Source organism: Mesocricetus auratus, unplaced genomic scaffold, assembly GCF_017639785.1.
Source record: "Mesocricetus auratus isolate SY011 unplaced genomic scaffold, BCM_Maur_2.0 Super-Scaffold_100691, whole genome shotgun sequence".
NCBI lineage: Eukaryota > Metazoa > Chordata > Mammalia > Rodentia > Cricetidae > Mesocricetus > Mesocricetus auratus.
Window position 1 is genome coordinate 13286661 of NW_024429267.1, and position 27840 is coordinate 13314500.

A 27840-nucleotide genomic window follows, 5' to 3' on the forward strand; every position below is an offset into this window, starting at 1 on the left:
AACTCTAATGGTAGCTCTTATCAGAACAAAGATTCAATTTTTTACTGTAGAGCAAAATCCTGCTGATCAAAAATGTGATATATGCTGATTGAGCATTGGAGTTTTAACATATGAAACATGTTTAAGCATCAATAATAAGATAAATACCTATAAAATCCCATCTGTGTTTTAAATTTTCCACATCTATCAAATTAAGAAAAATCAGAACAAGTGCTATGCTATACGCTAATGTTCATTCATACATTGGAGCTAAAATCCAATGAGAAAGCCTTAAGAGGCAGCACCTTTAGGGCAGTGATCAAGCTGAGTAGCCTTTACGTCCATAAATGAGACAGTGTTCTTATGAGTGGAACAGCCACAGCCCTGATCCTCTGCCAGGAGAGGCACAGCAAGAAGGTGAAGCCTGGGGAGGAGAGAGTCAGTCTCACCAGACACCAAACCTGCTAGCGTCACAATCTGGGCCTTTTCAGCCTCCAGAATGACAGGAAATAGCACTGTTTGACTTATTAGTCATGCAATCTATTTTTTAGAGCAGTGCAGATGGCCTGAGACATCAGCTTTGGTAAAACTCTATATGAGCACTCCATAGATAAAAGACCCTGGTGTAGATTACTGCAGTGCCTAAAAGACTTCAAAACCTCTTTGGAGGGTAATTTGCTGGTATCTCTTCAAGTTGGAAGATATGTTTCCCATTAATCAAATAAGATCTCTTAAGAATTCTAAGAGTTATACTTTCTTTTATAAGTTACAAAATTATATGTTATATATAATTATATATATTATGTATGTGTAATATATAATTTGTAAGACAGTTCCAGCATTGCATTAAATAATGTGACATGGCATAATTTGAATTTCTATCAACAGGGACAAGTTTAATAAGCTGTGAAGTATCCTAATACTCCTATGCATTAATTATGAGACCATCTCAAAGTCATAGAAAATGAAATAAGGCTCAGTACAATATTTCATAGTATGTCACCATTTGTATGAACTAGGGAGCTGCATATGAAAATATAAGATGTTTATTTAAATGTAATCTTTATGAAAGGATACATAGGAAATGATTAATATTGTTATAATCTTGAGATTTTACTTTTAATGTGGGTATGTTTGTGTGTACGTGCATTGTGAATGCAGTCTGTAGAAGCTAGAAGAGGACCTCTGATCCCCTGAAGTGAACTAACAGGTGGCTTTGGGCCTCCCTATATTACTGCTGGGACTTGAACTCCCATCCTCTGCAAGAGTACTAAGTGCTCTTAAGCATTGAGCCACCTCTCCACCCCTATTGTGATAATTGTATACAAAACTTTGGGGTTTTTCATGTCTGCTTTGCTTGAGTGATGGCCAAATGGAGAGTTCCCTATCCATGAGGATGACGGTTTGGCTCATGCAACCTTGCTGCTGTGACCAGTTATGAAACTGACCCGTGGCAGAAGCTAAGCCACTGGAGAGGAGAGGGCAGCAAGGCACATTTGCAGAAGTGGCGATCTCGATAGAACTCTGGTGCCAAGCTTAATTACAGAATACATTTCAGTGCTTCCAAATACCTGATGATTCACTGCGAGCAGATGGGGAATAACAACCTTCACATTCCAGAGGGAGCCAAGTGGGCCCAGAAAACTGGATTTTGTGTGTTGTAAACGTTGCCCCTGTGGAACTAACCATGAGGTGCCGTAAGGAAAGCACTGAACCAAAGTTTCCTGGTTGATGCCTGTTACTGTCAAGTTCCATCCCTAATTTTAATTCAAGGACCAGGCAGGTGCTGCAGCATGAGTCACAGGATGACCTCCTGGGCATCTGCGGGCAGGGCGACTCACAAGCACTACCTTAGTTAGCTCTCACAGCAACTCTAGAGCAAGAGTAATTGCCATTATCCCCTCTTAGTAAACAAGGAAATCAAAGCTTAGAGGGATTTGTCCAAGACTCAGTTGCTTCATAATTATGGGAACTTCAATTTGACTTCAAATGGGTCTCATTTCAAAGCTTTAGTACTTCCTAGGCTATCTCTAGTGCTATCCAAATAAGGGACAGGGTTCTGTGTTGAATAAGGCAGGGTAACCTGATCTTATCTAAGTCTCATGGAAGACACATGCAAAATGAATAAAAAGATGGTCAAGAGTATGCATCTTACAGACGTATCCTGATCCTACATCCAATGCCTGGTATCCTTCAGGAATTCTGTAGACTGGCTGGGTGTTTGACACTGCCCTGAATCACTATGTATAACTAGAGGCAAAGGCAAAAAACTGGGTGGGGACTTGTGACATTCAAAATCCTTGGAGGCAAAATGTTATGACAAAAATCTCAAAGGGAAACAGCCAGTGAGAAGGGAGAAAGTAAGTAAAGATGGTGATTGGCCACTTAGAATAGATAGTGTTTTAAGAAGAATAGAGTGACCAAGGGTACCAAATGCTCTGTAAAAGAATTATATAAAGGGTCTTCTCATTTCTGGGAAGGTGGAAAGAGGAGTCTAAGGCTTAGAGAGCAAGTGGAAGAGGACACTTTTGAAGGAGACTTTTAAAAATATATACTGCAGCTATTTCCATAATTGAATATTTTTCCCTCCTTCCCTTTCCTTGCTTTGGAGGCACAGGGTCACATACAACCCCAATCAGCCTTGGACATACTATGTAGTTAAGAATGATCTTGAACTGTTGACATCCCTGCCTCCACCTTGCAACTGTCTGGATTATAGGTGTGAGCCACCGTGCTAGGCTTATGCAGTGTTGGGGATCAAACCCATGACTTCGAGCATGGTAGGCAAACAGCCTACCAACTGAGCTGCACGCCCAGTCACAGCACCTGTATTTTCAATGGGAGCTTTGTTTTGTTTTCTCTAGACCTTTACTAAAAGTAGTAGAAGAAAAACAAACAGAGATGAGCGGAATACATTTTCACTTAATACCATATTGGCCTAATGTCAGGCTTCCCTCGAAGGAATTTCTACCGAATCTGTGAACTGGAGCAAGACATTTAATTCTTCCAAAAGCAATTATGCACCTGAAAAACAGGAAAGATAATATCCGCCTTTGCCACACAAAGCTATTGTGAAGAATGGATTAGCTCAAGCACAGGGAAATGATGTTCAAATGTGAAGACGCGGGGTGGGAATTCTCAAACCTGTGGTTAATGTGAAATTAAATGAGCATACTTCCCCATTTTCTGCTATTCTAAATGTATTGAAACAGACATCGGAAACAGAATGACAGTGATCATAAAGCCCCACATCTCCTCTTACCGGATCTATTAGCTGAGAATAGAGTTCGTGGCAATTGTCGAAGATATACTTGTATGTGGAATCCAGACAGGCCCTGACACAGTCCTTCACTACTGCGCTGGCCTTTGGTGGGCTCTGCAGCTCCAGAACCTGACAGACAAATCATTTTCTTAGACACAGTAGAATGTTACAACCCATGAAACCATTTAAATTACTTTCCAGTACTCTGTAAGACTGTTTTAAAAATCTTTTAAGTAAGGTGTGTGAGATGGCTAAGTGCTAAGGGAGCCAGTTGTCTGATGACCCGAGTTCAATGCCTGGAACCCACATGATGGAATAAGACAAAAGACAACAGAGTCCTGCAAGTTGCCCTCTACCCTCTTACTTGCCCCTACCTTACCCCTCAATAAATGGATGTAAACTATTACAAAAGGAATGTGAATATATAACATGCATTTATAGTAAACACACACACACACACACACGAACACTTAGGTTTCTGAGATAGTAATCTGAAAATGTTCATGGTTGTAAACATCAAAGCAGAAGCATGTCACATGACCAGGAACAACATTTTCTCAGCTCCACTTCATCAATTGACAAATGCTAAACATTAGTCCTGAAAAGAAAACATACGTACCGGAAGCATTATACACATTATACAGACTGAACAGCTTACATTTAGGAATACACACACACACACACACACACACACACACACACACACACACACACGCGCGCGCACACACACACACACACACAATAACAAAAATGAAAGAGGCCATGACTTTGAAAGAGAGCAGGAGGGGAAAAAGGGTATATGGGAGGGTTTGGAGGGAGAAAAAGGAAGGGAGAAATATAATTAAATTGCATTCCTCCAAAGTAAAAAAGGTAATAGAAGGAAAAACACTTCTGAGGAATTTGTGACTAGTGTGAGTGGAGTCAAGCAGTGTTTAAAAAGATTTATTAATGTGTATGGTTGTTTGCATAAATATATTCTGTGCACAACATGAGTGCAGTTTTCACAAATGCCAGAAGAGGGCATCAGATCCACTGGAATTGGAGTTATAGATGGTTGTGAGCCACCACATGGTGCTGGAAAGAGAGCTCAGATGCTGTGGAAGAGCAAAAAAGTGCTCTTTACTGATAAGCCGTCTCATCGGCCTGTCAAGCAATGATGTAAAGAAATCAAAAGGGTAATTGATGATAGCTAGTGTACAGTAGGAGGAGGGAAGTGTGGGGAGGAATCTAGCCAATGTGTTAGTGCCTAAGAGGAAGGGAATCAATTGCAAAGGTGGGAGAGGCCACCAATTTTTGAAAACAGACTCTAGGTGACATTCTATAATACAAGAGAAAGAAGAGTGTAAATAACACAGGGACAGGTCAGATAGCGGGGCTATGTCACTGTCAGTGAGGATATTCTCTTTCTTTTTTCCTTTTGCTGATAAAGTAATGTAGAATCGTCAGTCAGTAGTCAGGAGGGGAAGGACATGGGCAGATGCTTATCGCTGGAGTGGCATCTTGTTGCTCCAACTGTCTTGTCCCCGCACAGTGGCAACCATCGCTCACCCACCTGAGTCAGCTTCCCCACCAAGTTTTGAGGTCTCTCTCACTAGCATTTTCTGTATACTAGTGCCAGTAGATCAGGACAGACTTAAGTCCTGTCTACACCAGCCACCAGTGGATCTTCATATTAAGCCAAGTGACATTAAAGAAACTAATGATCATCAATACATTATGCTTTTGTTTTCCACCTGTTACAAAATACAGTTTTTTAGTGATGTGAGTGACAACACTCATTGCAACTGAGAAAAATAGCCTGGTGTATTGTTTTGTTTGGGTTGTTGTCTCAGAACTTGCTGATCAATTCCCATAATACTCCATAGCAAAGACAAAAAAATATTGTCTATATCCTAGCAAGCTGTGTTTGAAGGGCTTAATATAAATGCACTACTACCCTAAATTATGACTGTCCAGAAGTTGGTATTAAAGAAGGGATATTTCTAAACAGAAATGCCTAGAGAGTTTGGTAGATCATAGCCAACTGCACCAAAGAATCAGGTAACCAGCTCTCATACAAGCATTGCCAAAGTTGACACTGTACACTGGCACCATTGGGCAAACAGGAGTTATTTCTTCTCCTACAGTGAAAAGTTAGCAAACCTTCCCAGTTACCACTTAAAAGGTAACTCTACTTCCACTTTACATTCTTTGTAACTACTTAAAGTGTCTTGTACTAAGAAAGTGTCTTTTAAGACAAATTCAATGTGAACTTAATTCTGACCCAATGAATCATGCGAGTGACTAGGAACCTTGCTTCTGTGATAGAGCCTATGTTGGACAAGTCATGTAAGCCCATGATAGTGACTGGAGTTAGGGGGTACTGGTCAGGAGTAGGATGAAGCAAAGCTCTATCGAGAGGCACAAGTGCTCTAATGTCACTGTAGGGATGAGATGAGACACCTTCATCCTGAAGAAGGTGATGCTGGTTAGCAGGTCCACAGTGGACTTCAGGTCCTGCAGTCTTTCGCTGTTGCTGGCGGGAAAGTTTTCCTGGTTAAATAGGAAACAGAAATAGATAAAGTTGTTGATGTTGGACCTCCAATGGGGGAAATTAATAAGATAAGCTTATTGAAAAATAATTAAAAACAGGAGATAGGTTGTACCACAGTTAAAAATATTCTAGAGCATTCTTAAATGTTTTTTAAAAAATATTTTGTCACAGAACATTCTGAAAAACAAGATTTAGAAATATGCTGCTATCCATCTTAGAAAGCCATACACTCTTATTCATCCCCAGGGTGCCATTTTCTTCAGTGGTGTAGCCACTGATGAATTGCCTTGCTGCAGTAAATGACCTCCGGTCTGCATGCAGACCAGAAACCCTAATGAAACTCAGTGGGCCACACATAAAATGAAGACATGACTGTAGGAGCTTATGGGGGTGCTTGTGTTGAGGAGAAGGGTTCTAGCAGGAGAGAGAGAGTATTGAAAGTGGGTAATGGAGGAGTGAAAACGATTAAATTCAAAACAGTGGCTCAAACTCATACAATAAAAAAGTAGTTTTAAAAGCATACTACATTATCATTTTTGCAGTGCTAAAGTGTTAATTCCTGCTTATAAAACATATTTTTCAAAGAAGGGAGGTTAGCATATATTTAAATCTTTTTATCATTTTCAAAAGATCATTGTAATTTTCAAAAATTACTTTGAAAATGGTACAGGTGATAAGATTCACTTTTCAGTCACAAGGAAGCTTACAAAAATAGAAAATAAGATTGTATTTCAAGTTCTGAAATATGATGAGTTTCAGACATGTCTTTTTCCCTAGTAAGGTGTATGGAGACTTAAAAATACAGATATCCAGAATTCTGTAGGAAAAACAAAGTGCCATTATGAAAATAAATGAAGGAACAAAGGGTTTTAATCTTGAGAGATTTCTCATATTAACTGATGATTGTTTTCTACAGTTACCAGAAAATCCCAAACTGACTTCTGGATATTTCTTATGACCTTGAATGGGCTTAGTGCCTAAATGATGGCAAATAAGTTGTGTTCAAAGCTCTTCTTGTCCTGAAATAGCTTCCAGAGCAGGGTGGAATGTGTGATAATTTTGTAATGATGCTAATTCCAGCATACAATTGGACTGATAAAATTCAGGTCGTAATTTCCAGAAATAGGTAGTTATCTCTATGTCTAGCCATCAATCATTTGTCTTTCAGTCATCTATTTCTATCATTTATCTGTCTGTATGTATATCTATCTATTAATCTATTCATCAATCATTCATCTATTAATCATTAATTAAAACGAATGCAGGAGATGCATATATGCAAATAAGAAAATATTCAAATAAATTGTTGATGAATGTAAGCTATGAAAGTATCTACAATTATGACTATAGATACTTTGTAACTAAATTTTCAAACTAAGGGTGGACCTTGTGTTCAGTTGATGAATTAGCTTAGGGGCTATCCACCAGATGGTTATTAAAAATTCCAAGACTGAGGTGTACACACATGAAGTGTTGTTAGGGTTTATGTGCACACAGACTATGAGAACAACAAAGGCTCTCTTGAGGACTGCTGCCAATGTGTCAGACTCAAAATCAGCATGTTTATTTTCCCATTACAGGATGGGTAATGATGCACTGTGTTATGAAATCACATAGAGCAAAGTCAGTGATCTACTTTAAGTGAAATCATCTTGTACCTACCCTGTACTTCGACAGGTCAATCCTTAAAGAGTTATGCAACTGGTCCAGCAGTTTTATGAATTTTTCCCTCTGTACCAAGAAAACACAAGACAGAGAGATGAAATAAGCAACTTCTCTCAATGCAATCCTCTCAGCCATGAGAGTTACTGTTCCCATCCTACAGAAACAGGGGAGCATTAATGTCAACAACTTTCTGAAGTCACAGAAGTACACAAACCACAGGACACAACTGTGGCTCACACTCCATCCCTGAATCTCTAACACTGTCCCTGTTCTCCAGGGAAGTCACCCTCGTGAATGACAAGAGATGGTGAAATTGTCCTACCAGAGTGCCTGGAGTTATTCTTCAGAAAAATGCATTTCTATTATTTGTCTCTATGATTCAAAATACCACAGTGTAACAGCAGAAGAAAACGCAGTTCACCCTTTGTTTTAATACTGCATACTGCATACATGGGCCCCCTGAAAGTTATTGACAGATTTATTAATTTTTAACCATGGGAATGGAACAGCTGCTCTCTCTCTCTCTCTCTCTCTCTCTCTCTCTCTCTCTCTCTCTCTCTCTCTCTCTCTCTCTGTATGTGTGTGTATCCTTTTAAAAGGCATTTTCTGATGGGAAGCAAGCAGAGAATTGATAACCTGAAGGGACTGATTATTGTTAAAGGACTTTACGATTTATCCATGAAAATACTATAAAACTTAAGCCATTATTTCCCACTGCTGCCATTGGGACTGTGACAGTATGGGGTGTGCTCTTCGTGAAAGTATTTGGCTGGGGAGAGCATGGAGTTGTGTTAGTAAACATAAGGTTGGAATCAGATGCATCTAACACAATAAGGAGAAAACATCAAAGTCATTCTTTTTCTCTGGATGATGCCTTGATATTGTTTCCCTTTGTTGTGATAAAATAAATACTCAACAGAACAAGCTTATGTAGAAAGCATTTATTTCAGTTCACAGTTCTAGGTTACAGTCTATCATTGCAAGAAAGTCAAGATCATATGAAGTTTTAACAGTTGGCCCCATCCATAGTCTTTCTTCTTTTCTTTTCTTTTTCATTTTTCTGTTTCTGTTTCTAAAGTTCATGATCCAAACCCAGGGAATGGTACTGCCCACTCTTAGACTGGGCCTTCCCATATCAGTTGATAAAATCAAGGCAACCCCCCACAGACACATGTACAGGCCAGCCTGATCTAGAGAACCTCTCATTGAAACTCCTTTTCCATCTGATTCTACCTTGTACTAAATTAGTAATCTGAACAAAACCATTGCAGGCAGTACCACTCTTCTGGCTTTCAGTTTTCTTATAAAAGTATAAAATAAGGAGTGGGTGCAGGAAGGACTGGGAGTGAGCCTTTCTGTCTGTATCAGTCGTCTATAAATACCAAATTACATTTTTCAGAGTATTGGTAAAAGAGAATCTTTCCTTAATTTGGGAAATAGATGTATGGAGCATATAACTCTTAGTCATTGAAGTTGCTCATCTTAGTGTAGTCACAGCTGAATAGAAGCAAATGTTGAAGACTTTGGGCCACTTTTCACTAGATTAAACATTCAGAATTTTCAGTAAAGTGTTGTCATCAGAATCACACATTAGGGAACAAAGGTTAAGCATCACTCCTGTCCTAACTTCTGTGGGGAAAATGTGGAAACAGAACACAGAATCTTGGCCTCCCAGAAGCTTCTGAAGCAGGCTAAGATCACCCTGTCCTGAAAAGCCACGGAAATACGCAGATGAGTTTAGCATCTTAGATATGCCATTGCCCGTCTCAACCACGTGTTTCTGGGGAGGCAACAAGCCATGCTGTGTGTGCCCCCTCTAATTCAATCAATTTTTATGTGAAAAATAAAGATGAAAGAGTTGCTACAACAGAGAGTTCAGGGCCACAGTAAAGCTAGTCACTCAGTGACTATAAACATCAGTCTTATTTGCGTCACATCTCTGGAAGCAGGGCCTGACCTCTGTGATTGGCACAAATCATCAAGACAGCTGACCTGACTGCTGAACTGTGCCTTGCCCCAAATCACTGATCCCATTCCACCCAGCAGGGCTGGCTGAGCTGGCTGCTGCCCAGCATCTCTCTCCCCACTGCTTTTCAATAACAGAAGTTCATGTGATGAATGTGCCTAGTGGGAAATGTTTACCTTCCCAGACTTCACTAGAGAAAGGTCATGCAGAGAGCATAGTCTTGGTCAATGAGACACACCGAGTTTACTAAGCAGGAAGAACTCAGGTTTCTTTTATCAATTAATTACTGATTGAAAAGAACCCAGAAAGAATGCTTGGCAGGATCTGTTAGCCAACTTTTAGTCTTAATTTTCTTTGCTTTTTGTGATTCTCTTTATTTGAGAAAGTCTATATGACACAGCCTAGCTTATGCCTACAACGTAAGTGGTTAAGCAAATGAGAGAACTATATACTATTAGAATTCTCATGTCTGTCCTATCTATCCCTACATGTGCATACGCGTATCTGTGTTTGAGTACACGTGTATACAGGCATGTGTGTCATTCCTCATTTCCCCCCATCTGCCACTTTTTAGACAAGCTGTCTCAATAGCCTGGAACTAGGCTGGCTTGCAAGAGCCTCAGAGATCTCTACCTGTTTCTTCTTTAATACTGGGTGTCTTTGTTGCCTTTTTGTTGCTGTGATAAGACACCAAGACAAAGGCAAATTATAGAAGTTTATTGGGGGCTCACAGTTTCAGAGGGTGAGTCCATGGCCATCATGGTGGGGAGAATGACAGAAGGCAGGCATCTTACTGGAGCAGTAGTTGAGAGCTTACATCTGAGATAACCATGGAGTAGAGAAAGAGAGAGAGAGAGCTAACTGGGAATGGTGTGGGTTTTTGAAAGCCTGTCTCCAGTGGCACACTTCCTCCAAAAGACCACACCTCCTAATCCTTCCCAAACAGTTCCACCAACTGTAGACCAGGCATTGAAATACATGAGACCATGGAGGCCATTCTCATTCAAACCATCACATTGGGATTACAAACATGCACCATGACACTTGACATCTTACATAGATTCTAGGAACAAACTCAGGTCCTTGTGTTTTCAAGGCAAGTACTTTACTGACTGAGCCGTCTTCTCGGCCCCTATTTATTGTTTAAAAAACCACAGCCCTGAGCTACACTGCCCTAGTGTTTTTTGCCCATATACTTAGGCTATGTATGGCAGAGTCTTATTTAATTGGACTTGAATATGTGAAATTCTATCTTTTGGGGATGATCAGATTTTGAATGAAGCAACTCTCAGATTTCTTCTCCCCACCCTGGTTTCCAGGCCTCTGCTGGAAATTTTATATGCAACGAAGAAAGAAAACCGAAGAGAGAAATCTGCTCTGCTTCTTGTCACAGGCTCCCAAATCACATTTGATGAAGCAAAATTAAAGCGTTCTGCTGATTGAATTTTCTAAGAGATTCTTTGAACAGCAGGGACAGCTTGAGATGTGATTTTGTTTACCATATTTCTGTTTAACTAGAGTGAGATCGCCTTTGAGATAGCTCAGGGGGTCTACTGTCGGCATGGCATGATCTGAAGAGCAAATAAGAGAAGGGTGATTAAAACATGTTTCTCCCAAGGGTCATGGCACTGCACAGGGAACATCCACATTATTCAGTGCTTTGTAGTAGGCAAGGGCCATATTTGTCTGGCAGGCAAATCATGACAATACTAGGTATTATTGTTTATCAAAACTTCAGGTTTACTTGGGTGACTAAAGTACCAAGGCCAGTGGCCAGCAAGCTGTCTGAAAAGACCTGGCATTGTCGCATGACAACCTTTGTTAGATGATATACCACTGTTTTGGCAAAACTATTTCATAATAAAACTTTATTGGTAAACAGCAAAATTGTAATTTTATGTAATTCTCATGTACCACAAGGTCATAATCTTCTTTTGTTTTTTTAAAATAAAATTTAAATTGCATAAAAATCATTCTTAGCTCATGAGCCATATAAAAACTAATAGGTGGATTGGACTGGTCTCATAAGCAGAGGGAAGACTCAGGGAGGGGGCGTGGCTACCACATAAGTGCATGCTTAGAAGTCCCCCCACCCCCCAGTGGGAAGAAAAGTTCCTGTTAGGAGTGGGTACCAGTCTCCACCCAGCCTTAGCTTCTTTATGTGCTTCCCATCTCACGGTTGTGGTCACAGTGTGGTTGAATTTACATGGAAACAAACTGCTCAAGTTTCAGGGCCTTTATCTGCTTAGCACCTCTTGAGGAATACTGCCTATGTACTCATGTGATCTCGGGTTTGTAAAAGAAATGTCAGAACTAAGATAAAGAATATCCTGACATGGGCTGGCAATTTCTCCATCCAAATCCATCAAAACCCACAACTCAGTAAGAGGAGAAACATTCCAAATAGAATATTTAAGGGATCTTAACAATTTTGTATAATTGTTACTCATAAAAATATAGTGGGGAATGTCTTTGTATTTCTTATTGATTTGAAATTCCATATTTTTATTTTATTTTATTTTTGGTTTCTTTGAGACAGGGTTTCTCTGTGACTTTGGAGGCTGTCCTGGAACTAGCTCTTGTAGACCAGGCTGATCTTATCCCTGTCAGAATGGCTAAGATCAAAAGCACAAGTGACAGCTCATGCTGGAGAAGATGTGGAGCAAGGGGAACACTCCTTCATTGCTGGTGGGAGTGCAAGCTTATACAGCCACTTTGAAAGTGAGTGTGGTGGTTTCTCAGAAAACTGTGAATCAATCTATCACAAGACCCAACAAAACCACTCTTGGGTGTATACCCAAACGATGCTTAATCATACCACAAGGACATCTGCTCAACTAAGTTCATAGCAGCTTTATTTGAAAATATTGCATAAACTTCTGTTAGACTTTGTGTTATGTGTGTTCACTTTCCAGATTTCTATGAGCATTTCATTAGAGCCTAAACCTCAGAGAGTAAAAGTCAATGTGCATATTTCTTCCCTTGGATCAGCTCCCACAGTTCCTTACAGGACTTGCCAAATAAGTGGGAAGAACAAGGAGGCAAAGAAGAGGACACATGAGTGGGCTGGAGGTGGGGCTAAGTGGTAGAGCGTGTGCCTAGAGAGTGCAAGACTTTTTTACTTTCCCTTTTAAAAGTTTTTTCAAGATACAGCTTCTCTATGTATCTCTGGCTGACCTGGACGTCTCTATATAGAGCAGACTGGCCTTGAACGTAGAGATCTACCTCTTTCTGCCTTCTGAGTGCTGGAACTAAAGGTGTGCACCACCATGCCCAGCTTGAAGAAAGCTTTTTCAAATACACTTTGTAGGGGAAATTTGAAAAATCTGGGTTATACCTTAAAACAGGTTAAAGAAGGGACTGTGTAACTGCCACTGTACCCAGAGTGTCTGCTTTAGTCCTCAGGTGAATAAGAACTCAAGGCTCCAAAATGCAGGTAGGAGATGGTATAGTTGATATGTTTGGTTTAGGAAACAGGTTTATACTCCACAGTGAGAGAAAGATACACATGCCCAACCTCCAATTAATCCAGTTACAGTTTCATCAAATGTCTCACTTTTGTTATTTCTATTTTACAAGATGTTATTTGATTTACAAAATGAAGTTTGCTATAAGCATGTTGTTACTGAGATGAGAAATGTGCCAAAGTCAAAGTTTTTTCTTCTCTCTGGGTCGGTGTGAAGTAAGGGAGCATGGCATCCAATTTTCCTCCAGGTGGCTTTTATGGCAGATGTTAATCATGTAACCGTATCTTCTCAGGGGCAGAAAGTCTCAGTGTTCTGCAAGCCTGGCTTGTTCTCCACAGTGCACAAAGGCAAAATAGAAGCAGAGCCATTTTATAACACAGCATGGTTACATTACAAAGTCCCAAGACAACAGGTGCTGTTTCCAAGGTGACGCCTTTATTGCAAAAGTCTTCTCTGGTCTGAATTTGGCCATCACAGAATTTTGTTGAACTAGTTCCAGAATGTTCTTTAGCCCCAGTTCCTACAAAAGTCGATCTATCTAACAATAATAGTTGATAGTGTATTATTTATGTTGTAAATAAGCCAGAAGAAACAAACCTCTGATACCTCATATTTTGCATATTAGATTATGAATTCTTTAAATCTTATTTGATCCTTATCTCAAATTTGGTAAGAATTCCAGTAATACCCATTATACTCTTTGAGCAGGCTGAGAAACTGAGGTTCAAATGACAGAAGAGACTTCATAGCTATTACCAAATCTGTTGTCCACAGCCCCAAAGTTATCCTCTGGTATCTATGTTTATTTTGATTTGTTTTAAATAGTACTTGCCTCTACATTGAAGAATTTGCCCCACAATATATGCATGCTCTCCCTCTTGGATGCAAAGGTCAGGACCAACTCCACCCAATAGCCTGTGTCTTTCTATTTGTTGTTCTTCAGTTGTTTTTATTGTATGACACAAACCCCACATTTGATTTCTCCAACAGAAGAAATTATCCTCAGTGAGTCTGACTGGAAATGTAGGGGAGACTAGAAAGGCAGGGAAGGTACTAACGATGGTGTTTTAGGAAGTATTCTCTCCAATAAATGTTAGTCTTTGCTGAGAAAAAGAAAAGGACATGGCTATCCATGCCCAACGTTATTGACCATCACTACTGCTTCCCAGGTATCCTGGCTAGACTCCGGGAATCTGTCCTGTATCCTCCCCACTCCTTCACCAGCTCCATCCTCAAAGATAACAAATGCTGTCCATCCCGCTGATAGAAAGCTCTGGAATCTCCCTTTCTATTTCTACCTTCACTAATCCCATCTCTTTCAACTTCACTGGGATGGTTCTTAGCTTATATCTCACTTCCATTTTGACCAGTGTCAATTATTTCTCAGTAGGTAACAAACAGACCTCGGAGAACCTCTGTGTTTTTCACTTTCCAATGCACCCCTGTTGCCTCCAGGTGTTGCAGACAGGCACCTTTCAGAAGGTGCAGATCTTCATAGATGTACCACTCTTTCCTTCAAGGGAGTATCAGTGAAGACAGCTGTGCATGGATTACCATGGGGCTCATCTAAGCACAGTGAACCCCAGATCTGTAAACATGTAGCATGTCCCATAAAATCCCATGCCACTCTTCTGTATCTTCTGCTAGTGCAAAACACCATCCCTGACATGGAGACTTAATCACTGAGTCTTGCTGTCTGCCAAAGCTCTTTCAGTAAAACTATCTCAGACAAACCTTGAGCTGCAGGACATTAGACAAAGATACCTGTTGTTCCTCTAGAACATTTTCTTCTTTGGTTAAATATTCACATCCCTTTTCCCTAGGGTACCTGATTAGACTTGTTTTCTTTTGCATGTTAGGTTATGTGGAGTCATTATATACTAGATATAATTGAGGTAGGGTGGGAATGAAGAGAATATCTAGGGTCTAAAGTCCCTTGAGAAGCCGTAGACTAGTTGAAAATGTAAAGTTCCAAAAATAATTGCACTTACCCCAAAGTTTGTAGCAGCAAAACGATCAGAGGCAGAAACCTGCACATTAGTGGAGACAGTTGTGTGAGCATAGAAGGCATTGATGTTTGCCAACAGGGCACTCATGACCGCAGGGACACCCGGGCACATGTACTTAGAAGACAGACATGAAAAGTGCCTGCAATGTTTTAAAAAAAACAAAACACACAGTGCTTTTTAAAACAGAAACTAATTCACATGCAAGCCCATTTTCTCATGTCAGCATTAAGTCCTCCCTCAACTGTAGCAACAGCTCTTACAGTCTCTGAAAGAGCAGACATATTCAGTCTCCTAGAAATTTCATATTCACTCCCGTGATGTAGCATAATTAGAAAGTGACTTCTCGTGGGCTTATGGGCAGTTTCTTTGAACTACAGGGGTGCTGGGTGCTAAAAGCCAAGGCCAGTTCCCAGGAAAGTTCAGTGTGTTAGAGCAACAGCTGAGGACAGTGTCACCCACACTGCCCCAGCCCTGCCTTCAATTATTTGAGAGTCTGAAATGCCACATTCCACCCAAATGTGCATTTGCTTCTGTCTGCTCCCCAGGCTGTCGTCTGTTTTGCAGCAAGAGGCCCTACTTTCCCTCACACTGGTTCCCCCTCGTCAGCTTCACTCCTGACTTGAGTGGCACTTCTGAAGTTTTCCAGGCCTGAAGGGCCTCGGTCAGCAATTCTGTTTTCCAAGCACTTTGTGACAGACCCGATTCAATTAGACAAAAAACTGAATTATGCCAGTGTTGGGCACAAAGGCTCTCAATTGAAACCTGGAATAATCCAATCATTTACAACATCAAAAGCACTAAGTGCTTTATTCTACGTTTCCTCTCAAGGAAACCTTTCTCATGTGAACTCTATCAAAAGATTGGCAAATGGAAAGTATAGCTTCTGATAAATCTGAAAGATAAAACACACACAATACACACAGCAGAAAAGAGTCTTCTGTAATTCAATCCCATTTGCTCAGATATTTCAGTCATTTATCCCCCATCTAGGCAACTCTGTATTGTGTCATTGAACGCCAAAATGGGCTGTATGTACATAAAGGCATGTTATGAGTAGCATGCCATAAAGCAAGCCAGAATCAGTCCTGTGGCCTTGCTTAGTTCATAGCTGGTTGGATTTCTACCTCCTCTTTCATGACACTAACTGATGAAAGTAAATTAAAGTTGTGGTCCTTCAAACGTGACACTCCATGTCCTAAGAGTTATATGATGTCTGTCATTAACCCTGGAACTATAAATGTATTTAAATTTTAAATTATTATTTCTGAGCTTATTAAAATTAATTAATACCCTCCAAGAATATCATGAATGGGAGCCACTGATATGGCTCAGTGGATAAGGACACTTACTGTCACACCACTTAAGCTGAGCTCCATCTTGGAAGCCATTGGTGGAAGGAAAAAACTGATTAAGTTGTCCTCTGACCTCCATACACAGGCCCTGTGGCACACACAGGATACCCACACACAAAATAAAGAAATAAAATACAATTCAAAAATTTAAATTGAATACTGTAGCAATATTATAATATGAAAATGTATCTTACATCTCTTACAAGACTGGAACTTTTACTGGACCTCACAGATAGAATTAATAACATCTTGAAGTCACAGAAGACTGAAGACCACTGTATTACTACGTACTCGACCTGTTTGTTTAACCTGCTCTTAAGAGAACAATGTAACGGTCACCTTACTGGCCTTGGATTTTCCATGTAATCAACTTTTACAATGTAAGCTAAAGCACAGCTGCAATCTTAAATTATGTACTCTTCTAGGTCCCTGACCCAGAGCAGTGCATTAGTACCATTTGCTGAAAGCAGCAAATCCGGAGGTTGAAAGCAATCTTCTAAAATGAATTTACTCTCGAATGTTGAACACAGCATTAAGATATAGGTTGATAGACAATGTCATTTGTAATACTATTTGTAATCTGGGTCATTTGAAGGGTCATTTGGAGTAAGTGACTTAATCCCTTGTAAAACTGTTAAAGATTTCTCTAAACTATCCAGTTCCTTCATCATGTGATGCTTTCAACAATGTTCAATAATAGAGAGAAATAAAAGTCCTTTGTTAAGGACTGAAATGCATAGACACACAGAAACAGACAGACATGGACAGTCACATGGCACTTTTACAGACAGACACACATAAACACACACAGACACAGACACTCAGAACATAGACACACAGGGCAGGCACAGACAGAGGCACAAGGGCAGATTCACAAGACAGCCTTCAGGCAGGCACATGCAACAGACAGACGGTACAGAAGCCACAGGGAGCCTGAAGGAGAGAATTCAAATCTGCACACACTCTTGGCTAAATGACACCCAGGGAGTTATTTCTTTCCTTAATATGAAATTGATGCATTATTGTTGACTTGGAATTAATCATTAATGCACTCAATTCATATAGAATACCACAAATGATATAAAAATTATTTCAAGAAGAAATTTTAAAACCTCAAAGTGAGGCCATCATATTTCTCCCTGACCCCCAAATTTCATAAAATTAGATTTGTTAGACTCTAATCAGAGGCCAATAATTATGGAATATTAAATGTGTAAATATGACAATTTGGGAGACAATAGAAGAAAAATAGACATGTCTAGGAAGAAGGTAGTTGCCAAACATCACAGTCAGTTGCCAAAATAAACTTTACTGAAACTCTGAAGTTGGAAGTATGTCACTTTGAAATGGAGGGTGTTACAAGAGCAATTTAGTTCCTGTTTTCAAAATAATATAGTCAGGCAGCGACACAACTCACTGGGTTAAGGCACTTGCCAGCAAGCCTGATGACCCGAGCACAATCCCCAGGACTCACATGGTAGAAGGAAAGAACCACCTTCCAGAAGTTACCCGCTGACCTCCACATAGCATGGAAGGCACTCTTCCATTAAATGAATACAATGTAATAAAAGTAAAACAAACCCATACAGTCAGATTGTTTAGGCCTTGTTTCTTTTACCTGTCTCCTGCAGTGGGCTTGGGTGGGTCACAGGTTAGAGCAGACAGGATTAGGGTGCAGTACACAGACCCTAAAGTCCAGTCCACAAGCTGGGAAAAAAACAGTTAGAGGGGTTTAGACTGACCAGGGAAGAATGAAAAGCCTGGGGTCCCCATGGTTGATGTAAATGTATGTAAAGTATGCTCCGGTTGACAGCACATCAACCTGCAGGCGTGGACTCAGGTACATAACAGATGTGCAACAATTGTGAGAAAATCATGAAGCAGACAGAGTGCTCTTGAGACACCGGGTGAGACACGATCACCCCAGCTTGGAGAGACTCTGGGAAGACTTCTTAACTGAAACTTGGTGATGGGTTACTGATGACAAAGAGACCCACAAGTTATGTAAAGGACTTGATTTTACCGAAAAGGAAGTTGCTCAGGGAAATGAAGTAGTACACAGCAAGACATAATGAAGATGCAATTGTGTGCAGACAACTCCAGTGACCACTAGGGGATAATTCCAGACTAGTATGGCCAGATGTGTATGGGGTTGATGTGGAGTTCTGTGCCATGTGGTAGGTCAGCTACATCTTCATAGCTCAGAGAATGCTGAGGATTCCCCCCACCATTTCTTGTGTGTGTGTGTGTAGAGAGAGAGAGAGAGAGAGAGAGAGAGAGAGAGAGAGAGAGAGAGAGAGAGAGAGAGAGAGAGAGAGAGAGAGAGAATTATGCTATACTGAACATGGCATGCAGGTAGACTTAATTATGTAAGTTTCGTTACGGTGTCTATCAAAGTGCACAAATGGGAGTTGTCGCTCAGTGCACTGACTTCACTTCATGTGAAGAGGAAGGATCCTCTTCCTCTCTTCCTGTGGTTGGACTCTGTGGCTGCACCTGTGTACCTGCAGTTCTGCTGTCCTCACTGAGATCACATTTAATACAGTGACTTCCCACTCCCAGGGACATACCAAAGGGTTTTTTTTCCTTTTCCTTAATGGAAACAAAGCAACAGGACCCAAAGGCATTTACACAGAGTTAAGGGGGCAAGATTAGTGCTCAGTTAACTTGATAGGACAGTGGATCATTATATGGAATTACTTCAGGAGCGTTTGGCTGTGGAAATGGCAGTAATGTTGTAATCCTGTAATGCTGACCACACTCCATCATGGCTGTGCTGAAAACAGTGTTTTAAATCACCTAGAACAGTAGGCAAGTATCCATCTCAAAGAACTGGCAGAAATATCTTATTCTCTGATTAAGACTGAAATGAGGCAATTTCTGGGGTATGATGGGCAGTAGCTAGAGACTCAGGAGTCACTCTCTACATCTTCCAGAAGGCTCCAATGAGACCATAAAGGAAGTCAAATCCTAAGAGTCTTGGGAGGTAGAAGCACCAATCCATGATATCTAGCACCAAGGAGCAACTTTTTCTAAATTCAGTGTTGGACTGAGAAACACTCAATGACAGACTGGTGTCTTAGCTAACCTAGATGCCCCACAACTGAAGAGTGGATAGAGAAAATGTGGTACATTTACACAATGGATTACTATTCGGTGGAAAAAACAATGGACTCTTAAAATTTGCAGGCAAATGGAAGGCACTAGAAGAAACCATCCCGAGTGAGGTAACACAGTCACAAAAAGACAAACATGGTATATTCTTACTCTTATATGGACTTTAGACATGGATCAGGGGAGTACCAGCCTACAATTCCACTGCCAGTGAGTCTGGGAAACAGGCAGGACCCTAAGAGAGATATGCATGGTACCCCAGGGAAGGGGAATGTTGCAAGATCTCCTGAGCAGATTGGGAGCATGGGGGAGGGAAGAGAGAGCCAGGAAAAGAGAGGAGGAGAAAAGTAGGGGAGAGGAGGGCATGGGCGAGCAGGAAGGTTGAGTTGGGGGAAGAATAGAGGAGAGAAGGATGAGAGATACCATAATAGAGAGAGTAATTATAGATTTGAGGAGAGAGCTGACACTAATGAGATTTCCATCTACAAGGATGACACCAACTGGCAATCTAACCAATAGTGGAGAGACTGCCTCAGATGCCTCTCCCTGATAATGAGTTTGACAACTGCCTTATATGCCATCCTAGAACCTTCATCCAGTGACTGATGGAAGCAGAGGCAGACACCCACAGCTAAACACTGAACTGAACTCCTGGAACCCAGTGACAGAGAGGAAGGAGTGATGAGCAAAGGGGTCAAGACCATGCTGGTGAAACCCAGAAAGACAGCTGACTTGGCAAGGAGGAGTTCTTGGACCCCAGACTGATGGCTGAGAGGCCAGCATGGAACTGATCCAGATCCCTTGAATGTGGTGTCCGTGAGGAGGCCTCAGCAATCCCTGGGGCCTTGGGTAGTAGATCAGTGTTTACCATGGTGTAAGAAAGAACTTTGGGAGCCTCTCTCAGCCTGGACACATGGGGGAGGGCCTAGGCCTTGCCTCAGATGAAGTGACAGACTCTGGAGATCCCCCATGGAGGGCCTCACCCTCCCTGGGGAATGGTGTGGGGATTGGGTAAGGGGCTGGGGGATCTGGTGGAGGGGCAAGGGAGGACAGGAGGGAGAGGGAGCTGGGATTGACATGTGAAGCAAGCTTGTTTCTCATTTAAATAAAAAGAATTAGCTGGCCTACAAGAAGTGGGATGACCTGTTTAGGAACCACTCACTGAATGTCTTCTCAGCAGAGAGCTGGGCCTACCTACATCCTAGAAGGGCTGTCCAACAGACTCTACCCTGTGGGAACTGTCTCCTGACGCACAAGAGTATTTTGTCATTTACCACACCTACTCCGTGTCCATATACACTGAAGAGGATACAGCTCCTAATCTACAGTATAGTTGTGCAATCGGGGATGGGCAAAGGAGTGTGAAGTTCATTAGAGGAAAAGGTGAGGGGAGCCTGGGAAAGGCCAGGTTCCAGAGATGATGTCCAATACTCCATGTATTGCCTTCAGCAAGACAAAATTCAGATTGTGGATGATGGAACCCAGGTTCTTTCCAAGAAAGTCAGTGTTCTCACCCACTGAGCCATCTCTCCAGCCCCTGTATGGTATTCTTAGAGGGTGTGAAGAGAAAGTATGTCAATGCATTCACAGCAAAAGGATAGGTATGTAAGCACATAGATTTACTCATTACCAATGCTTGTCTACTTGAGGTTTCACATGGTGGATATAATTTTATCTGTCAATTATACAAGAGGTAACATTTAAAGCTAACTAAATGAGATAGGCACCGGTATGTTCTGATACCAATGGACTACTGAAGTATTTGTTGGCAAGCTGTATCAGATTCTGCCTCTAGATCACCTCATTTCCTGTATTATGTCATGACAGGAGAAAAATAAGAATAATACCAAAATTTACATGTCTCTTTAGGAGATGTTGTTCTTAGTCACATAAGCTGTGATGATGCAAAATGTGCCTGTCTTTTTTTTTAACCAATACAGTATGCCAATTTTTATGGAAGATTTATTTTTAATTATGTATATGTGTAGGAGTTTGTACACATGAGTCCAGTGCCCACAGAGGCCAAAACAAAGTGTCAGATCTCCTGGAGCTGGAGTTACAGGAAGTTGACAGTCATCTGACATAGGTGCTTAGAAAAAAACTCATGTCTTTTGCAAAAGCAACAAGTGCTCTTAACAGCTGACCCAACACTTCAACCTCACCAATTTTTTTTGGAATGAGCAGAACATAAGGTAACTAGAATGACACAACACTTAGATTCTTGGAAAAGATTTTGGTGAGAAAATGAAAGACAAAAGGTAAAATGGTAGAAATACACTAAAACAAGATTTGGTTCCTAAGACTCAGACTGAAATATTCTCAAGTGATCAGCACTAAATATTCCAACCTCTTACTAAAGAGAAATTCAAATAATTTTGAAGTGTTTCTTCTTAGGTCTGAAGCATGATGACTTCTCAGTGGAAGATGGCTAGATCTCACTCATGAGGTTAGAGAGAAGAGAGTAGGGGTGGGGAGCATGCAGATCACAGAAAGATGGAGAATTTAGCAGAATGCCAGCAGCTACTCCCCTCCCTGCAGCTACTCCCCTCCCAGCAGCTACTACTCCCCTCCCATCAACTACTCCTTCTCTGTCTTCCCTCCCCCTGCATGCCTAGATTTGGCCCATTCATTTACACAGGCATGCATCACAGAGGCATAGTTATCATGATCTTGGTATTTTAGCTCTTCTTCATCCTAATCTAGGAGCCCAGTGGAGGCAAAAGTTATCCCTACTCCTGAGTCCTAATGACTTGTCCTTGCTGTGGCCTAAATCTGTCCCCTATGGGGGCAGATATTTCTATGAGGAAACTTTTTTATGGGCTGATATTTTGAGGAGGCTAAAGTCTTTGGGAGGTACTAAGATAGACAGTAGGATTCTCAAGGTTAACTAAATAGTAGCTTTATAAAAAGTGGCCTAGAGAGATCTTGTCACACCGAAAATCCTGTGAGAACACAGCAAAAGGAGTGTTCATGAACCAGGAAAATGCCCTTCACAGAACAACCTTGATCATAGACTTCACTATCTTTCTAACTGTAGGAAATAAATTCCTGTGGTTTATAAGCCACGCAGTTTATGGCATTTTGTTACAGTAACATTCATAGGCTAAAGGTATCCTGTGTAAGTCCACATACCTAGCTACATAGGAAACATCTACTGAGCAAACCAATTAGGCATTCTGGAATGTTGGGCCTCAATCTGGAACTTGACTTCTCATTTACTGCTGTGCCTTTGGTTCCTGCAACACTTCCTTCTACAGACCCCGAAAAAAGATAGTAAATAAACAAAGAAGTCAGTTGCTCAACATTTTCCTTAGAAGGCATGTGTGTGACTTTAGCAGCTGAAACAGACCAGGCTTAAGGTGAAGTATAACCCAACAGTTCTGGTTTAGAGATGAGTTTATGACAGCAACACCAAGACACAAGCCATTAGAATCACAGCAAAGAGACATGACCCAGTCCTTTTTCTCATTTGGCCGCACAGAGGCTTATCCTACTTCAGCAGAATCCCACATTTTCATCCCAACTTCAGCTTTGTTCTACAATGAAGTAAAGACTAATTAAAGAGTTGAAGTGTGTTAGCTTTATAAGAAATCACTTTCACAGAGGCTAGGAAGACACCTCAGGTGGTTAAGTACCTGCCGTACACTTGTGAGGCTCTTATTTCATATTTCCAGAACCCATACAATGCCAGTTGGGAGATAACACACCTGTAATCATGGAACTGGAGAGGCCGAGCAGGGAGAGCCCTGGAGCTTAGTGACCAGCCAGCATAGCCAATAGGTGAGCTCCAGATTCAATGAAAAACTTTTGTTTCAAAATATATGGTGGGGAGTGGCAGAGGAATACAGCTAGCATGTACCACTGGCCACCACATGTATTCACACACACGTGAACATACGTACATGGACAAACACAAACACTACAAACACAAATCATCTCAATACATAGGATAAAATTCAATTTATGTTCTTGGAGGTGTTAGGACATTATAAGGAAAAATTATATGCTTGCACAAATACCAAAGCACACTACTGTGATGGAAATAGCTTGCCTGGCCTTGAGAAACAATATACATTGAGTAGTGTGCTCCTTGAACAGACAGAGCAGAACTCTGTTATTATTGCTGTAAGTTAGAAAGCCTCTTCTGTTATAGACTGATGACTGCACTAGTCACATGGGCACAGAGTCTTCAAGTCCTTGACTGTTCTCTTATTTTAACAGGAGAGTTACAATCCCTGTTTCCATGAAATCTCCAGAGCAAACGGGCATGGACAGAGTTTTATTTAACAGATGGGACCGACAAACTATCCCTGATAGGAAGTCGCTTGTGGTAAAGGGAGTATATTTCCAGTTAGCAAGATATAGTTTAGAGGTCTGGGAAGATGAATCTTCATGCTCAGGTTATTTACTGGCAGAACAGAGTCTACTTCCTTTACATTCTGAGAACTACCCAGGAGAGAAATCTAATATCACTCCCAGACTCTGACTAATAAACACCTCCCCTCAATTATCCATCTCCAAGGCTGTCCTTGAAAGAAGCATGAATGCTCCTACAAGAAACCAATCAGTCTCCATTAGGTGGAAGACAATTTAGTAGAGGCATTTGGCTAAGCACATAGTCTTTAAGTATGAAAGGAAACTGCTAGGAAAATTCAGAAGACTAAAACCATTTTTTATTTTTCCAAACTTGTGTGAGCTCTACACAGATGTTTCTTCCTTAAAGCACTGTCCCAACTTTGTGATTTTTAAACTTTCTTTAAAAAGATTTATTTTACATCTATGGGCCTTTTGCCTACATATATGTATGTTCATCGTGTGCATGGAGGCTAGAAGAGGATGGTGCATCCCTTGGAACCAGAGTTATAGATGGCTGTGAACCACCATGTGGGTGCTGTGAACTTGACCCAGGTCCTTTGGAAGAGCATCCAGTGCTCTTAACATTTTGAGCCATCTATACAGATCCTAACTTTGTGAATTTTAAACATTAAGAGGACAGCATTCTTAAACTTGAAACTTATAGTTCTATGTGTTTTGTTTTCTTGCTTGATCATTATGATTTGTTGGGTTATATTCTGATATGTTTTTAATATATAATATAATTTTATTAGCTAGAAAAATTGAAATCATGACATTTCTAGGAAAATGGATGGAACTGAAACTCATTATGCTAAGTGAGTTGGTGGCGCATGCCTTAATCCCAGCATTCTGGAGGTAGGAGGTAGAGGCAGGCAGATCTCTGTGATTTCAAAGCCAGCTGGTCTACAGAGCAAGCTCCAGGATAGGTTCCAAAGTAATACAGAGAAACTCTGTCTTGAAAAACCAAAAGAAAAAGAAAAGAAAGAAAGAGAAAAAGAAAGACAAATACCACATTTTCTCTCGCATATAGAATATTGATTTACATTTACATGCATGTATGTGTGTACGCATGTGTGTCTATAGATAATGAAATTGGGATGTGTACAATTAGAGGAAAGGAAAAGATTTTCAAGAAGAGGAGAGGGAGGAAGAGAGGGCCATGGAATATATGCAACATGAAGGCAGAATTGGGGAAGAAAATGAACCAGAAAGACTGGCAGGTGCTATGGGGAAGGGTAGTGGGGGACGGGAGTGAATAAAAGCCAAGTATGATGATGTATATGTAAGAAAATGCCACAATGAAACCTACTCCTTTGCATGGTGACTTAAAAAATTAAAAAAGCAGCTCTCCAGGTTTTTCTTTCTGAAGCCTTGGCCCACAAGAAATACAGATAACTTCCAAGGTGACTTGGAAACTCTTGACATGGCATATCAGAATTTATTTTTCTTGCTGGTGTAAGGGTTTTGTCCTCTATCTTACCTGATAAAACAGGAACTTTGTAAAAACATTTGTATAGTAACCAGTGTGGAAGGGAACCTGACATCAAAAGACAAGCTGAACTTTTGACAATCAGCTTTCAAAGCTAAACAAACGATAAGGAGTAAGTTTTGACCTTGGGAATTCCTATTGAGGAAAATCTTTTGCCTTCTATGTGGTAGAAAGACAAGGAGCGACACTGGCAGTCTTTTCAAATAAGTTTGGGGACATAAAATGACTCATAACTTATTTCTCCAGCTAATCTGTTCTCATGGATATAGAGAACATTCACAAAATATTTCCCTTCTGATACATTATTTATACATTTATTTTTGTGCCTTAAAGCAAAGATTTTAAAACAATAGAGAAATACTGATTATTCACACATGTAAATATGAGGTTTGCATCCATAAAATGCCCCTTTCCACTTATTTTATTTTGCCAACCATCTATTGGGAATTAACTTACATTTCAATAGCAGAAATACCATTTTGGAAGCATGGCTAAACTCTCTGAAATGTATTTTCAACCCCTGACAACAAGTGTCAGTATCTGGAAGTCCATTTTCAAATTATTATAAGGGATCAGTATGCACCAAAATATTTCAATACAACTTAGACAGTAAAGGAGTCACATACATCAATTTAATTAAATTCATCATTTCTCCATTATTTGCTTTTGGCAATTGAAAACCTCTGACATCCAGAGATAGTCCAGGAGAAAATGAGATTCAAAAGCAATGTTGATAGGAACCTTTGCTTCTGGTTCCTTCTACTGCAAGCCTGTATTTAGTTTCTGGCCTGAACCCAGAACTTCTAACACAGTAAAGAAAAAGTATGACTAATCAAGATTTCAATCTGTTCCACTTCATTTGGAATTTACCTCCAAGCTGCTCACTGTATTATGTTTCTTAAATATAAGTATAGATTTTTAACTGTGCTGACATATTGACACACAATTAGAGACCTATATCAGTTTATAAAAGCAATTAATTCCTAGCACCAATCACAGATTCATAATATCAGTAAGAAAAGAGATGGCAATTTAAGGATTATTAGATTTTCATCTCAATATATTTTTTTCTTCTTTCAAGGTAATAGCAAGTTTTGTATTGCCAAAGCAAAATTTGTCCTGGACAATGTTAATGATGAAAAGCAAGGAAATGTGCTGGAAAAATGGCTCAGTTGGTAAAGATACCTGCCAACAAACTCAATTACCCATGTTTGATCCTAAAGACCCAAATGGTAGGAGGAGAGAATTGACTCCAGCAAGTTGTCCTCTGAGCTCCACACAGCAGCCATACATAGTCTATAGCCCTCCAGTCAGTTCTGAACAGAAAAAGTCTCAGCAGGAGATGGAGAGATTCTCTGCGGTTAAGAGCACTCACTGCTCTTGCAGAGGACCTGGGTTCAGTTCTTAGCACCCACATGGTAACTCACAACAATCTGTAATTCAAGTTCTAGGGGATCTGACACCCTCTCTGGCTTCTGTGGGCTCTTGCACCCACAAGGCACATACAAACTCACTGATATACACTTATATACACATAAATTAAAAACAAACAAACAAACAACCCCTCCAAATCCTTAAAGCTCCTGGCATGGGACAAAACAGATGTCAAAGTCAGTAACTTACTTATAACTGCTGGGGTGTAACATAGATTTCCCTGACAGTGAGTACCTGCTTCGAGATGTGGGCAGGGAAAAGTGGAGAAGTTTCAACTGAGCATAGCCACACCTGTGTGTTTACTTAATCTTCAACTATTTGACACCAGGACTACAGGATTGTATGTGGCAAGAAGATAGCAGATCTCCCACAGCATTTACTATCTGGGCATTACAGAATAAAACAGTTGCCAATCCTAGCTTCAGACCAGTATCTGGCGTAAACAGAGGCTTGTTAAAGTGAAGTGTAAATAGGAAACACTCCCTTGACCTGCATGCCACTTATCAGAGAAGAATCCAATGTTAACTTCTTATTGTTGAGTTTGACAGGTGAGAAAACATACTTAAGAGACAGGAGTGCTGACTCTGCTTTTTCAGCTACCTGCTATTTACCAGTATTGTAGGAGGTTTTCTCACAGTATAGAACATAGGAAAATGTCTCTGACTTCAGCACCCAGAGCCCTTTTGCTCTAACTCCACCAAATTATTGCCTTTGCTTGCGAGTGTTTCCATGTTGAACATCTCATTTACATTGTTAATTGTAGTTGCATTTCAATTGTGTTCAATTTTATATTATGGGTTATGATAAGTTACACAGCATGCAATATTGGCATGCAATAAAACAGATGTCAAAGCCACTGACTCTGTTACAGCTTCCGGAGTGTAAATTAGATTGCCCTGACAGCAAGTCACTGCTGCAAGATGTGGGCAGGAGAAGTGGGTGGCCATCAGTCAGAGATAAAAACTGAGTTTCTAGGTTGTGGAGGAAGCCTCTATTTTGTGACCTCTAAGATCCCTTGTATGTCTAAAAGCATGATCAGTTTTATTCAGCACTAGGGCATTATATAAATTGAAAAGAAACACTATCTACCAACGTGTGTGTTCATGCAAATGTATGTAGGTATCAGTGCCCACTCATGTAGAGGTCAGAGTTCAACATCCAGTGAGTTCTTCAATCCCTCTCCATTTTGTTTTTTGAGACAGGATCTCTTAGTA

The 27840-nt window shown here is 40.5% G+C and overlaps 1 protein-coding gene across 5 annotated transcripts in view; it reads right to left on the minus strand.

Moving 5' to 3' along the window:
* The window catches only part of Unc13c (unc-13 homolog C), a 449289-nt gene that overhangs the window by 173849 nt on the left and 247600 nt on the right, over positions 1 to 27840 (minus strand). For all 5 annotated transcript variants that reach the window (XM_005073734.3, XM_040739669.1, XM_040739671.1 and 2 more), the window contains exons 14-17: positions 14864 to 15020; positions 7437 to 7505; positions 5684 to 5773; positions 3242 to 3370 (exon numbers count right to left, since the gene is read on the minus strand). In XM_005073734.3, the coding sequence (XP_005073791.1) occupies positions 3242 to 3370; positions 5684 to 5773; positions 7437 to 7505; positions 14864 to 15020 (445 nt within the window). The remainder of the gene's footprint in view (positions 1 to 3241; positions 3371 to 5683; positions 5774 to 7436; positions 7506 to 14863; positions 15021 to 27840) is intronic.